The 16,115-nt window shown below is 38.1% G+C and overlaps 1 protein-coding gene across 1 annotated transcript in view; it reads left to right on the top strand.

Moving 5' to 3' along the window:
• The window catches only part of cfap20dc (CFAP20 domain containing), a gene marked incomplete at both ends in the record, with an annotated part of 33,728 nt that extends 18,855 nt beyond the window's left edge, over positions 1-14,873 (top strand). The window contains 6 exons of the mRNA XM_079218315.1: positions 3,816-3,873; positions 10,943-11,037; positions 11,899-12,011; positions 14,417-14,523; positions 14,621-14,732; positions 14,859-14,873. Coding sequence (XP_079074441.1) covers positions 3,816-3,873; positions 10,943-11,037; positions 11,899-12,011; positions 14,417-14,523; positions 14,621-14,732; positions 14,859-14,873 — 500 coding nt within the window. The remainder of the gene's footprint in view (positions 1-3,815; positions 3,874-10,942; positions 11,038-11,898; positions 12,012-14,416; positions 14,524-14,620; positions 14,733-14,858) is intronic.
• Between the last annotated feature and the right edge of the window lie 1,242 nt (positions 14,874-16,115).

Below are 16,115 nucleotides of genomic sequence, written 5' to 3'. Positions count from 1 at the left end.
GCCGATCTTTTGAATGAAGGACGACCCTGCTCTATCACTGTGCCACAGTCGCCCCATTGTAACAAATACAACATTTAAAAATGATCTAATAGGTGTCTGTGAAAGCAAAAACAGGAGATGGTTTTGGGACCTAAGAAGAGAATAGTCACTGTCTGGAGCTGTAACTCCTCCAATAGAAATGTCTTGTCCCCGGGTGCTGTGACTCAAGTGGCCTGTTGTTGCCATCTATACTGTTGCTGTCTCTGCAGCTGAAACTACTGTACCAGTAACTTCACCCCCAGGCGATTATATATAAGAGAAAGAGAGAGATTTGATACACATTCTCTAGCTGCTAGCACACAACTGAGATAAGAACTGTCAAGTCTGTTTTTTCTGTCGGACCATGGTGTTGGATTACAGCTATGACAGACTGAAGAAAGAAAACACTCAAAAAGTAAAACTCCAACCAAAATCTTTTTGTATACAATACTCAACCCCTCTTGGCTTGAAAAGTGGCAGTTTCATCCTTCATTGTGAATTTGTGTCAGTCAAAATAAACTCCAGTGGGTATGTGGAATATGTGTTTGGTTTTGACATGGAGGTGAACTATCAAATACATCATGTGATGGGATGAAAGGTTTAAAATATTCAACTATCACTTTTAGTAAGAACAATTCATTACTGACGAGAACAGTGTGAAGGACTGATTTCATTCTCAAATGTTTTTCACTGAACTTAATGACAGAATCTGCATTTTTAAAATGAGACAAACGAAAGATAATAATGATATTTAGTACTCCATAGGAAGATTTTGAGACAATTTTTCTGTCGTCTAAAATTCTGCCTGTCAGTTTTTGTGAAAGAAGCTCTCGCAGCTTCCCACTCGTTTTATACATTCAGAACAACATAGTCAATGTTGAAGAGTTAAGTAATTGGCAACTGAAACAACTCTTTACATAAATCAATACATGTCCTTCGCTTTTTCTGTCACATCTAAATGAGTTATGTCCGGCAACACTTGAGCCTTCAATTGAACCCGCCGTGTAGCCTTGCGTGTGCCTAGATTTAATTCCATTTCATTCCAGCCGGCTACTTTAATATATTAAATTCTGATTAGAATAAAATAGTTTTGATTATCAAGTTGCGATTTGCTATGTGTGTGCAATTTACGATTACTAGCCTCAACTTCCAAACAAGGTAAGATATGAGTTACCAAACACAGTCAGGACCCACAGCTGGGTCATAGGAGATTTTATTAGGTTTATAAATCAATAAATGTGCTAATTTATTTGTATTTAACATGTATGTCTGTCAATGGTAAGGAACGTAAATTGTACACATTTGCTCTTCTTACAATTTATATATCAGGCTTATTGTCTTTTTTTAAAGTGGCTTCCCAGAAAGAAAGTTTGGGAATCACTGCTCGATATGAATGTGTGTACATGTGTGCACAGCTCAGCTGAGAGGTCAGCTGAGAGGTTATGTCCTGCACAGTAGAGAGCTTAGAGTCGTTTTCAGGGTTTGACAGAACTGCATTGATTGCACAGACGGGGGACATCCTCAGTGAAGGTTTCAATACATAATTAAAACAATTAGCAATAAGGCCTAATGATTCTTAATCACAAAAGTTCTGATCAATCAGGAATAGGCATTGTTTAAAATAAAAATAGTTATTTACAGACAGTATTCTCTTTTACAATAATTCACTACATCCTTACAATCAGGTCGATATACTTATTAAAATATTTAATATTTATTTATATTTAAGTCAGTGTATAAGATGGAATTTGGTCTTTTGCTGCCAATTTCTCTCTCTGTTTGGAAATTCCCCCTGACCATAGCTCACATTGTTTCTTGCCCTCATTATATCCCACTGACCCACCTAAATGAATATTTCTAGCGAAGTGGTCCATTTGGACACTGGCATTGAGCCATATATATTTCTTAAAATAAAGGAAGGATTGTTAATAGTAGATGTGTTGGGAGAGGAAATAATATTATAAGGAAGAGTAGTGATAGGTTAGAGATTCGCTAATGTTAAACTCCTCAGCTCTGCAATTTTGCTGGGTCAGTTGTACAATGGGGGTAGGGCTAATAATAGGAATAGCATATAATGAGGAAAAAGCGGAAAACGGCCAATAGAATGGAGCTGATCCACCAGCAATAACCTGGAAAGTTCTTTGATAAATAAGGCAGTAAGATGGATTTTAAAAAGATCATCCATCTGTCACTAACATTGTGCAGCATAGTTTTACAAGCAAATGTTTTGACCCAAAGGTTTCTGCTGAAATGACGTCTCCAAAACAGAAGGCAGGCAAAGCGCCAAAAATGATTGAGTCTACAGCAATGCTGATCAGAGACCAGCTCTTTTACGTTTTCTGATTGTTGTAGCATCATTTGACCCAGCAGGATAACGGATGATGCACAGGGGTGAATATGTTAGGAGGGGAGTGATGGTGCAGCTTGAGCGCCAGAATAGCTCAATGTTTGAGCATCAGTCAAGGAGACTGGTGAAACAATAGATGTGCCAGCTACAAGAGCCAAGTAGAAGTGAGGCTGTGTTGAAGACCAAGCCATACCTTGTGTGCAGAGACGTTTTAACCAATACCTATCCTTTGTTTGTTTTTTTGGGAGGCAGGTAGTGTTTTAGACACAAGTCATCACATTGACTCTGCAGCTACAGGCAACATGTTGTTGTGTTCACTCACTGACCCCAATGTGCTGCTGAATTAAGAGGTGATCAAAATAGGTAATGTACTTCTGTTAGCAGCAGATGTATGTCTAATTATTTTGGATCCAAGCCTTCCCTTTTAAATTCTGTAGTTCATGTAAGTTTAAATTACACTTGAAGCCCTGGGTTTAATATTACAGATAGAGTACAGAAATGGTTTAGCTCCTACCTGCCCAAAAAAATAAAGACAGGTAACTAATCATCATCAGTCCATATTACTTGCAGAATTCCCCAGGGTACAATTTAAGGTCACGTCTCATTTTTAGAAGAGCATAAAGAAGGCACTGCAGCGCACAGACAGCTCAACATTTACTTAAGCAATGCAAAGACTACAGCTTCAGCATGACTGCTTCCTCATCAACGCCATGTAACGCAATAGCCATTAAACAGGCACCAGATTTAAATAGCCTCCTGAGGCTATAATATGGTCTTTAGCTTTGACAAGATGGAGAGGATAATGCACTTGTGTTTCGTACAGCTGAATAATACTATATAATGAATGTGAAACAATTATCTTCTACCTCAATGGAATGTATCTTATATGCACACCTCTCAAAGAATGTCACTTTTATTTAATTTTTTTAAAGGTTTGCCAGAAAGTCAGGGATGTTTCATACTTGGCATTTAATATGGAAAGTATGATGGCATATGGATTTCCTTGAACTGTAGAAACTTTAGGATTAATTTGTGGTCAAACTAACAACATTGAGAAAATATTCCTTGTCGGGCAATGTTGTTGATGCGTGCCTGTAACTTTCATCGAGGCACTGTATGTTATATTGGGCAACTGAGTTGATTTTCTTGACAGTGGTCTCTCCACAAAAATTGTTGATCCCTGTGACAGCTTAAATAGTAGTCTGATAAACGCAATAGCCTTCATCACTGGTCTACATTGAATGAAATAGGTCGTTCTGAAGTGCTGTGAGTGTACATTATATTCTTTGTTGCCCCAATAGATCACTCAGTGGTCTTTTCAACGTAATGGAGATAACTGAATATTGCTAATCATTTTTTTTAAACATTCTGCTCATACTTGAGTTATGAGAATTTGGTGACATTTTTAATACAACATTTGACTTTCTCCTTATATTGCTGATCAAGCCAGCTAATCAAGGTCCCCATTATCAGAAGGAAATGAACCCCCTCCTGCAATCAAACTCCAGGTAAGAAAGCATATGTCACACAGCTCCACAATGTGAATTTATAATAAAATGTATACTACTCAACACGGTTAACACAGTCTGTGAATAGAAACCACACATTTTGAGATGTTACTTATATGTTGTGCATGAAGATCAAGCTATGGATAGAGTCGTTGTCTTTAAAAAGAACAACATGCTGTCTCCACCAACTTCTTGGTACGTAGAAGTGATACTACTTAAGAAAAGTGCAAGCCACACTGATTTTTTTCATGTAATGTCTGACAGAAAATGGCCTAATGTAGCCTTCTTTTTGCATTTGGCAGCATGTACATGAAACTCACCCGTAAATTTCTAATCAGATGGTACCTGCAGTGGCTGCAGAATTAAGGCTAAAGGTCAACTGTCAGATTGATATGCAAATTGAGGCTTTTCTCGCTCACAGATGAGTCTGAATAAATTGAGTGTATGTCAGGTACTGTAGCTTTCTTCTCCCATAAATGCTTCAAAACTGAAAATGATTGTTTGTGAAGGCTGGAAGCAATCAAGACATTATTGTTATTATTACCATTTATACCTGTCATACTTTCAGAAAAACGCATTCAAACAATTGGAAAGAATCTTCAAATTGGACACACATTGCTTGAGTTTTAAACGGATAGTTCAGGTCTTTTGAAGTGAGGTTCTATGATGTACTTCTCCATAGTGTATTATCCTCAGTAGATGACGGTCGCCACTTCCCCTATTTTGGAGAAGCAGAGAGGGGTACCAGCAAAGGACCGAAGCAATGTACTTCTGTGGAAGGGGGCAGCTGCTAAACCTATTTTAACTTCCTTAAAGAAAGGCTCACCTAAAATAATCAATATCCATTAAAGTGTACGATATGTTTAGAATTCCAATGGGGAAATTAACTAAAAGTAAAACTTATCTAAGCGCTCTTCAAAGCCAGTAGCCTTCATTAACAAACACAGTATAGATCGGTTTCACTTTCAGCTCAGCTCCCCGTCAGAAAATATTTTAAATATAGGGTACACTTAAACTGATATAGATTTTTTTTTTGTGGGTCTTTCTCATAGGTATTAAAATAGGTGGCAACCACCAGTTCTGCCGAGTAAAGTCAATGTGGGCGTGTCTTAAAACGTGCATTATTTGGACTGGCAAGCAAGGGGCGACTCCTCTGGTTGCAAAAAGAAGTCAGATCGCATGGAAGTCTATTAGAATATGACTCGACTTCTTACTTGATTTATTACCTCAGTAAACACAAGTGTATGGTCCAATCGCTAGTTTCAAGTCTACTACAATACAGCATGATGTTCATTTCTTAAAACATGGTCCCATTTAGAGTAAAAAAGATCATAAAGCGGAGTATGCATTAGGCCGTGTTTACTGTGATTGACAGGACGCTGCCGCTACCAGAGTTGTATTTGTTACGTTACTTCTCTGCATTCCAAATATGGTCACTTCCGTTCACTGGTTGCAAAAAAACAAGATGGCGAAGTCTTTAATCCAAGATGGCGATAGTCGAATTGCACAAACTCAAGGCTTCAAAACGGCAGTCCACAAACCAATGGGTGACATCACAATGACTACGTCCCCTTCTTAAATACAATCGATGGTTAAAATGTGTCTTGCTGTTGCACAACCTGAGACACAGCAGACCGGACAGCATCATCACCCAAAGAACACGTTTTTACAACCGCTTCTTCCCTGCCACAGTCGGACCTGCACAAAAAAATCCAATGTGTCTGGACTGTTGGTTTAGGCACAAATGGTAAAATAGAAACTTTGAACTTTGAGACGCAGCTGAGATGAGAGCCTACACGAAGCCCCGTCCTTCATACATTTCTTACATCTTTCATACATTATGGCTGTTATTCAACTTTTAAAGCCAACAATTCAGTTTACCATCCGCTTTTCAACAAACCATAACATATTCAACAGTTTTCATTCGTCAAAAATGCCCTCTAGTTTCTCACTTATTGAAAGTCCTTCAAAAACAAAAGCAAGAGTTGGACTCACCATTAGGCACTGTCTTTCAGCAGTCATAGAAGAAGAAATCCATCATTGATCCATCAATGGCCAACTTCTGTTAATAATGCAAAGCAACCACGAGACATGTTCCACCTTGTTTTACCAGCCTACAGGTTAAAACCAGAGTACAGATACAGTTCTAACCTCAAAAAGAAAACATATTGATAAATGGGGCTCATGTTACTGAAGGAGGCAGCATAATATTTTTTGCAGATAACAGATATTTTTTGGGAAAGTGCATCCAATATCAAGTATAGGTACATTATATACAATGCTAAAAAAGAATACATTGTGTAGCTCAGAAAGTTGAGAGAAAGTGGGTAAATCAAAAAAGCAAATCAAAACGACAAATTACAACACTTTGTCTGAAATTACATTCAGACAAAGTGTGTTGAACATTACAGATGGCTGTAATGTAACAGTGAAAGGTTATCTGGTAGTGGAATTTCTTTTCTTTAAATTAAGGTAAATGGGCTTCTTAAGTTTCAAGACAAGATGAAATATAGTTCTAAAAAGTGAAACCCTAATTGACTATCAGTCAGTTTCATTTTTTTATATATTCCTGCAAGGAAAATTAGCGTTGCGTTTAGGCTCCAATAGTCAAATATCTCTTGGGGGCAGGTTTAATATGTTGAGGACAAGATAGAATAAACTCTTCATTACTATCATTGATACTACATTATCACACATTACCATCTGGACAGTATATATTCTAAAGGCTTACAAGAACTGTATATCCATCTCAAGACCTGACCATGTCAGCATTTGATGGATCAAGATCCCTTGGTTGCCCTCGAAGGGTTCTGGAGACCCTGCATCAGCCCACTGAGCCTTGTCTCTGCACATCTCCATCTCTATGTTGGTGTACACGGCACATTACAAGAGAAGACAAAGGGATTGCATCATAGGTCCTCTACTCAAATTATGCAACCACCTCTTTTGATTTATTGATGAACAGTGAGGAAGCCTGTTGTGAACATGTGTAGACTCCCATATATTTAGAAATGTTCATATTTCAATCCTAATATGTTTTGGGACTCTTTAAATATTCAGTGAGGTTATGCTGTTTGATTGAATGTCCACTGAAAAGAATATTACTATTTACAGCTACCTCAAACATGCTCCCCGACTTGTCTCACACAGAGCATCTGCAGCTGTACTTCTGAAATTAGACTATGAAGCAAGCCTTGATTTACAGATCGGAAGACCAGCTGCACAGGATTTGTTTGTTTTTTTGCTCCTTTTCTTTTAGGCATTGCATTCTGAGACACTCTGACAGTATATTCTATCATGGTATTATTTGAGCATCATTGCCATGCTTCCGCGCTTTTGAGATCTACAGTTTCCTTGACAGCTTAAATGCTCCTGCTGCTGTGTTTAATGTTGCCAGGGCTTTTCTAGCATTTTTAACATGCGTCTTTGCATGTGCACTTTGGCTGGTATACCACATGGGAAACCACAAATCAGACACAGAGACCGTGAGTAGCAATTCAATTCAATTATGTTTATTTTTTATAGCCCCAAATCACAAATTTGCCACAAAGGGCTTTACAATCTGTACACATACACAACATCTTCTGTCCCAGGACCTTCACATCGGTACAGGAAAAACTCCCCAAAAAAGGAAGAAACAACAAAATAAAGTTACAACACATTCAATGCATATGATATAAATGATTCATAAAAGCATTAATAGTAATGTGACTAATAATAATAATGATACTAGCAGTGGGTGTCAGCAGGGCCACGGCAGGAGGCACAACACGGTCCAAACATAACCACAATCCATGAAAACCTGTGATGCGAGAAAGCACAAAGACTCCGGAGAATGAGCACAGTTAGTAATTTGCATTAATAAGACATGAATATATACAGTCGGAGAGAGAGAAGAAGAGAAAAGAGCTCAGTGTATCCTTGGAAGTCCCCCGGCAGTCTTGGCCAATAGAAGCATATAGGGGCTGGACCAAGGCAACCCTGAGCAAGCTTTAACTATAAGCGCTATCAAATAGGAAAGTCTACTCTTAAATGTGGTGAGTGTGTCTGCCTCCCGGACTGACACAGAAGAGGAGCTTGATAACTGAAGGTTCTGGCTCCCATCCTACTTTTTGAGACTCTAGGAACCACAGCACCGCATTCATTGAGTGCAGCTCTCTAATGGGGTAGTAGGGTACTATAAGCTCTCTAGTGGGGTAATATGGTACTATAAGATCCTTAAGGTATGATGGTGTCTTGCCAATTACGGCTTTGTAGGTGAGGGGAAGGATTTTAAATTTGATTCTGTATTTCACAGGGAGCCAGTGCAGAGTAGATAATACCGGAGTAATATTTTTTGTTATTACACATGCTGCAGCATTCTGGAGCCACTGGAGAGATTTAATAGACTTATTAGAGCAGCCTGATAATAAGGAATAGCAGTAGTCTTGTCTAGAAGTAACAAATGCATGAAAACATTTTTCTGCATCGCTTTGTGAAAGGATGTGTCTGATCTTTGCAATGTTACAAAGGTAAAAATATAACCTAATCAAAGATAGCTGAGATTCTTTACGGCGGTGCTGGATGTCAAGGCAATGCCATCAAGGGAAACTATATCAATAGATAATTGATTTCTTAGGTGTTCAGGGCAGAGTCAAATAACTTCAGTTTTGTCTGAGTTCAACGTCAGAAAGTTGCAGTTCATCCAATGCTTGAAGTTTAGCAAACTGGTTAGTTTCATCTGGCTTGATCGATATAAATAATTGAGTATCATCTGCATAACAATGAAAGTTCATGGAGTGTTTTCTGATAACATTGTCTAATGGAAGCATTTATAAGGTGAAATTGCTCCAAGCACAGAGCATTGTGGAACTCTGTGACAAACTGTCGTGTGCATGGAGGATTCATCGTTTACATATACCAACTGGGATCGATCTGATAAATAGGACTAAAGCCAGATTAGTGCAGTTCCGTTAATGCCAATCAAATGTTCTAGTCTCTGTAATAGGATGTGATAGTAAATGGTGTCAATGCAGTATTAAGGTCTAACAAATCTGATGCAATTAGAAGGTAATTCGGCATTGTCACCAGTGTTGTCTCTGTGCTATGATGCTTTCTAAATCCTGACTGGAAGTCCTAAAATAAACTATTGTTATGTAGAAAGTCACAACTGATTTGAGACTACTTTCTCAAGGATCTTAGAGAGGAAGGGAAGGTTAGAGATTGGTCTATAGTTTGCCAACCCCTGTAGGTCGTCGAGAGTGGGCTTCTTATGAAGAGGTTTAATTACAGCTACTTTGAAGGACTGTGGTCCTGTTAGATTGATCAGATTAGCAGAGAGGTCCTAACTAAAGTTCAAACTTCTTAAGCAGCCTAGTCGGGATGGGTTCTAAGAGACAGGTTTATGGTATAGATGTTGAAATTGTTGATTTTAACAATACAACCAATTGTGAAATGCAGTATAATTGCCAGGATCTCAGACAAACAGAGTTGCCTTGACAATGTTTCACTTGGAGATATTTGGAAAGCTTAATTTCTATAGACTATAATATGAATGTGCAAAATCAGTGTTCTCACTCAAATTAAATCAAACTAATTTATTCCCTTTATCACCGGTTCTTCCGTATCTGATTAATAATTACTTAACAATTGATTCACTCTCTCCAAGTTCCTTTTAGCATTTGAAGTTCAATTTTCACCTCTGTAGAGGCCTTTGCCCTTGAAAATTGCTTTCATTAACTTTTCTACTTTGTTACTGCCTGTCACACAATCAAAGGGGTGTTAATGTATGGTAGATGTCTTGTATAGAAATACACATCTGAGCCTAAGTAAAGATAATATAATATAAGATAATCACTTTAAAGGCATTGGTTTAAAAATGAAGACATTTCTTATTCAGGCTTAAATGCTTGGAGATATGAGCTATAGATCGACCGGCATGGCGGTGTTAATCCTTGCAATTCTTTTTGATTTTCATCAGGAATAATTTAATCCTTGGTAACAATAGTGCTTGAACATGTATGTGTAGAGCTATTTCAGATGTTAATAAAAGCTGTGAATTTGACCTTTTTCTTTTTTAAACAGTTGTTTCTTTGACAAACTATAAAAAGTAGCAATGTCATCTTTTGTATTTTTACTTCACTGGTGCATTTAGTTCCAGATGCCATGTCACTAAAGGTACATATACTGTACCTACGTTATTATAGTATTTACTAAAATGATGACAATGGGGATTCATGGGGGGAACCATTAAAACCAACATCCTATTAAGTCTTTTAAGACTAAAGTTAATCAGAAAATATAATAAAAATGTAAATCTTTTGATCATAACCGGCTGAAAGTATTAACATTTCACAATTTTAGTCTAGTCAACATACTATAATGGGGTTAGTGAATGTACTTTCTTTTCAGAGGAAGTGACATTATCAATCATTGATAATGAACGTTTGAATTGTCTGCTGTCAGCTAAATGTTGTACAGAAGAAGATTATAGTACCTCATTAAATATGTTGTGATATGCACTTATGAGATGGTATCTCCAGAGGCGAAAGATGTTAATGGATAATTGCGTAACTGACTATTATGAATTCAGTTGAACAAGTGAATCTTGCAGTGCTTCCAAGTAATAATTCATCTTGTGGCATTTTTTTGTCTCCCTCTAATCTGTTGCCCTGTACTAAAAGAGCAGTGTTGCACTTTGCTGGAAAATGATGGATGCATAGTTCTAGCCTGTGTAGCTCTCAGTCGGGGAAGATAAACTCATTTAGAGAGAAAGGAAGTCCTGCTCCCTCAGACACAGGCAAGGTTAAGACATCTACTCTGGGCCAGAATGTGGACACTTGGAAATCGCAGCTTGAGTCAGAATCTAATAAATTATCCTTCAGGTAAAACTGTGAGGCGTTGAGTCTAAGTGTGCAGGAGAAGTGCCTCAAGGACAATGGCATCTTAGATGGGCTTGTGAGATCACACAATGATGGGACTTCATTGTTAAAATGTCATATGGAGGCAATTTGAGGGGCACAGTGCAGTAGGGTGGTGTGTTAATGGCATGTGTTGTCATGACTGTATGCTTTTATGGTCTTTTCCCTAGGGAGTGGATGGACGTGCTCAGCCCTCCCATTATGCCTCCCAGCCATCGGAGAAGGTCAGGCAACACTCAGAACAATTTAGAAGATATAATCGGAGGTACAGTAACCTTCATTTTTGTCCTGTTGCACCCTAACACCCTGTTATGTCCTTTGCACTCAGACAGCAAACAATACAATGCCATAACGTTAACCACCCTAATTGCGTAAATGCATAGAACTAATGGAGACATTCACCGGTGTCAAAGCTTCCACGTAAAGACTGCACTCAACATGGTGGGAAAGCATGTGAAACTGTATCTAATTAAGGGTAAAGACCCATAAGAGTGCAGCTCTCTGTCCTCCATAACTCCATAGGTCAAAAGAGACAGGCTCATTACAGGTCTGTGCCCCCAAGACACATCGACAAGGTTAATTGATGAAACCTTTCAGTTTACAACATCATTTTTAAACCTCTTACACAATGTGTCTTATAATTAGTTTTCATTATCGTCGCCGAAGTTCTGATAAGATAAAAGGTTCCTCCCGGAGCATTCCATAACCTTTTTAGCATTTTAACTGCCTGTCAATTTAACGGCTAAATTCTCATACTTTAAAGTAGTGGGGATTACAGAGAATCTCTTTACAGCTTCATAATGTGCTACAGGGACTCGGTGTCTTAGGTCTTGATTGATGTGAGAAAAAATGGCAGCGACAGAAAACTTTTAAATCCACCTGAGTCTGAAGGTCACCTCACCATCTACACTTGTCATTTCATTCCAGCAACAACTCATAGGCCCTTGCTCATATCTGCCATAGCTATGCTACTATACATAGAAAATACAATATACATTTTACATTCATGTATTTTTTTTATCTGTTCAAATTTCCTTAATTTTAATTTCCAATGCACCGTTAATCTATGAATGTTTTGAATAATTACTATCAAGCGTTGCAGAGTGATCATCTTGCATTATTGCAGGACGGGACGAGTCTGTGCATGAAGAGGAGAAGGAGGATGAGTATTTGAATCTGCTCTATGATCCCTGCCTGAACTGCTACTTCGATCCAAAGACTGGGAAGTACTATGAACTAGCTTGACTCAAAGCTTGAGATAATCTAAATGAATAAATCAGAAGTTATTGACAGTGGATGAATGGTATCATCCCTTTTTGAGGCCTATATGAATACACCATTCACAGAAATCTTGCTGCTTTTGTTCCTTTGAAACTAACAGGAGATATGTGTCTCCATAAATAGTCATGTTGGTATGTAAGGGAAAGGAACTCAATAAATAAGACACTTGCTTTTTGCAATAAATTAAGTCGTTGCCCTTTCAGTAGCACATCTGATGGTAGAAAGAGTATTTTCGGAAGTCTTGGCTAGCAGATTAATACATCATCCTTTTTAATTAACTTCCTGGAGTTTCTTTTGACGAAGAGGATTTCTGACATTTAAGTTTTGCTTGGATTAGTATAACAGTAAACTCATTTTGTTCTTTTTTTTTAAGTAATTGAAAATATGTTGTTTTTTGGATATATTGTTTGAAATAAATATGAATTGAAGTGACCATGTTGCTGATTTCCTGTGTGAATTTTCATTAAAGTGTCCTAGTAAGGCGAGTTGGACAGAGCTGTACTTGCCCTGTTTTAATAGCCTGATAAGCAAAAGTTATAAAAGAAGATGATTGATTTTGAATGTATTTATTAATCAAACGTTGAAGTTCTCACAGTTAAAATGATCTCTCGTTGTAACGTGAACCTGTACTAGGTGTTGTTTTTGATGTAACCAACAGTAACACCAGACGGGAAGTCCTTTTCATCAGTCCTGCCAAAACCCTGAACACACCTGATGAGTGATTCATCATTTTTAGCCTCAGATGAATTGTCGCTTCACAGTGGCAAGGGTATAATGAAATGAGAGGAAGGCCCACATCAATTTATCAAATTGTGATACCTTGTAGTTTTAATCAAACAATTACCCCAACTGGATCAATGGCTGAGCATTCAGTTGCCCCAGCCAGCATACTGGGCCCAGATCAGGGCACTTCTTTGTGTCAAATACTGACATATGCAAAGTGTACACCATTGCAATATATAAACTGTCAAAGAAATCTGTTCATAATTTCCAAAAAAAAAACACTTGACACAAATATGAACATTTGAATATACGTACTTAAGTTCCAACAAAAACAGTTTTTATATGTTTTCTAGCCTTCAGGATGACGCATAATATATTAAGCAGCAGCCATATGTTTATTAAAAAATTTATTAGATGCAGCAGAAAAACTGCGACTACCAATACTGTCTCGACCTAGAGCCACGTGACACACAACTATCCGTCACAGGACGTTCCCCGAAAGTGGGCGTGGAAATTCCCTCATGAAGTAAACAACTGCGTTTGACCCTGCGCGGTTATGTCAGACAAAAAACTGTTGTATTGAACAATTAAAATGTTCCCCTTCGTTTTGGGTCTTGACTATAATTAAATTATAGATTTATAATGTACTGAGCTTTATTGTTTCACAATGAAAGTAGGTTAACCAGGCTCTAATTACGCAAGGATGCCAACACAACAGCAACAGGTAATTATGAGAAGCAATACAGCAACTTGATCCGTTAAAATACGGCCGTGGTTGTAATTAGTATGCGGACATAACACGTGAACATGCAACAATACGTAAAGTCATTATTATGATCGTGGTCCCAAAATGGTGTGTCATTAGGTTTGCTGAGACCCACAATATTGAAACTGCATATATTACGTTAAACTTGAAACTCTTTGAACTTCACATATACAGTATGTGGAAGCTGACATAGGAATTTTTGTTGTTGTTATTGTTTAGTTTTTTGAAGAATCAAAATGCCTTGTATCATGGTTATTAAAATGGATACACTTAATAGTCACTATTTTACATGTCTATCCGAAAGTGTTTTAGCCATAATGTGAGGAGAAATAACATATACATTCATTAAGAAGTAATATTAATAATAATAATAGTGATTGCATATGCGTGATTGATACTATAGGAAGCTACACGTCATGTTACCAAATAATGTGGATACATTACAAGTGAGTTAATATCTCATCTCATCTTTTTTATCTGACGCCTCCTCATGTGTGTGATTAATTGTAACCTTTAGATACATTGTGTGAATCCTATTCATCACCACAAAGACTGAAGTTCTCCCACTCTACTCCGAACATATGATGTTATGCTCTGTTATAGAGATATTGCCTTGTGATCATAGTTCTGAAGTGAGTGATCATTTATTGTCAAAATCAGTCCTGCTTGGCCTGTGATTCACACCCCTGCTGTTGAGCTGTTGGGTCATACATCAGTGTGATCCATAACACACACGCTGTTCAGCTGTCATATCTCCTAGCAGTATTTCCTTTTTTTTATCTGAGCCACACATCATGAACTGCGCTGTTACGATTATTATGGGCTCCTTAACTACCCCACTGTTGGATCTCAATGGATTCATTTGTCTTTTTAGGCCGGGTTAAGGCTTCACCCCGGGGTTATTGCATCAGTGATCTTCATATCTGTGGCGGCAATATTTGCTGCTCTATTGATCATCCGAAGATACTGCTTCCCAGTCAAGTAAGTAGACTTTATTAATGAGCCCTAACACGATTATTCAAAAATTGCATTGCAGTAACAACACATCACCCGGTTCTGTCACATAACTTTATTTCAGTGAGGCAAGATACCGATACTCACAGCTGAGGAGGATGGAGGACGAGGCTTCAGCAGTGACAGAGGGTGAAGGCGACAGGGGGCCCTGCAGAGTCGGAGAGGAGTCAGACGAGGTCAGTGCATCATCCCTGATTGTTGCTTTCTCTGTCCTTCATGCCACTGTACAAGCGGACCCAGCTGTAACTTTCCTTATCACTTCATATGTCATTTTGTAAATTATTTTTTCCCCCTCCTTAAAGGATCTTCTGGAATAAATCTCAAACTGGGATGCAAATGGACTGAAAATAGTTTATTGTGGATGGATTGTGTTCTTTAGGGCTGCATTTATAATGAAAACATAATTTGATACACACAACTTCAGAATATATTGAGCAAATACCCATCACATTTTCCTACAACCCATGATGACATCATCAAATGTGTTGCTTTGTTCAAACAACAGTCCAAAAGCTGCTAAATCTCTGGAGAAAGTCAGGAAGTCGGCAACACCCTACCCAAAGCCACTCCCCCAAAATTATCATAATGAATGTAATCAGCGCTAAAAAGTGTTGATTCAAAGCTGCTAAATACGATATGTGGAGTATTTCTACTACCTCTCAACTGCTCTCATCATGGCTTAGGCTGAGCCAGCGGCTTGCAGCTAACAGCGCGAACAGTCCCAACTAGGTAAAAGTGCTGACAGAGATAACAGCGTTTACCTGAGAGGTAACCAGAGGGTGGGCGCTACGCTGCTGCAACCACCAATGGCTTCAACAGCTGTAACCGTTGTATGAGCATAGTGCAGAGCAGTGTAGTTGCTATGTAATAATACATAAACAACACCATAAAACCTTTGCTTAAATGAGGTTAAATATACCTCAAATAAAAAAAACAAGTTGTAGCTTTAATTCACTGGCAATGTAATACTTGCAAATCATTGGCAATTATTGCAATCATTCTGTATCATTATCCAGCAGTTATGAAATATATGTTAGCATCAAATGGAGGTTTGACGCTTCAGATGTTTGAAACTCCCCAATTGACTTGCAGCTATACGTAGTCACACTAACTACCAGTTGTCCAGTTCTTTGCTTTGAAATATATTTCCATTTTCATGCTAACGTTAACCCACTTAAAATAAATTTGCTGTGGCGTTCAGAGTCCACCGACTCTTTAATGGACTTCAGGCTGAGTGGTGTTGCATGATATTTGTAGACAGCTATATTTCCCACAAAGAAAAGAAAAACCTGCAACTCCACCTGCTAGAAAGTCACAAGTGAACATTGTTGGGATAACGTCAGCGTCACAGGATACTGGTGTCAGCTCGCACTGATAAATCATTAATCAGACAATCATTTCACAATGGTTTGTCTGTTAATTTGTGTTTGTATGATCAACAAATTAAGCAATATAATCACTCTGTTGTCATCTGCTATGAGATTGATTATGAGGTTAAAGTTCATGTATTATTGCAGATTTTGCTCTACTACGGTTACTGATGATGGTGTGAATGATGT

The sequence above is a fragment of the Taurulus bubalis genome, assembly GCF_910589615.1.
Source record: "Taurulus bubalis genome assembly, chromosome: 5".
In the NCBI taxonomy this organism is placed as follows: Eukaryota; Metazoa; Chordata; class Actinopteri; order Perciformes; family Cottidae; genus Taurulus; species Taurulus bubalis.
This window is presented reverse-complemented; position numbering and strand designations above follow the sequence as displayed.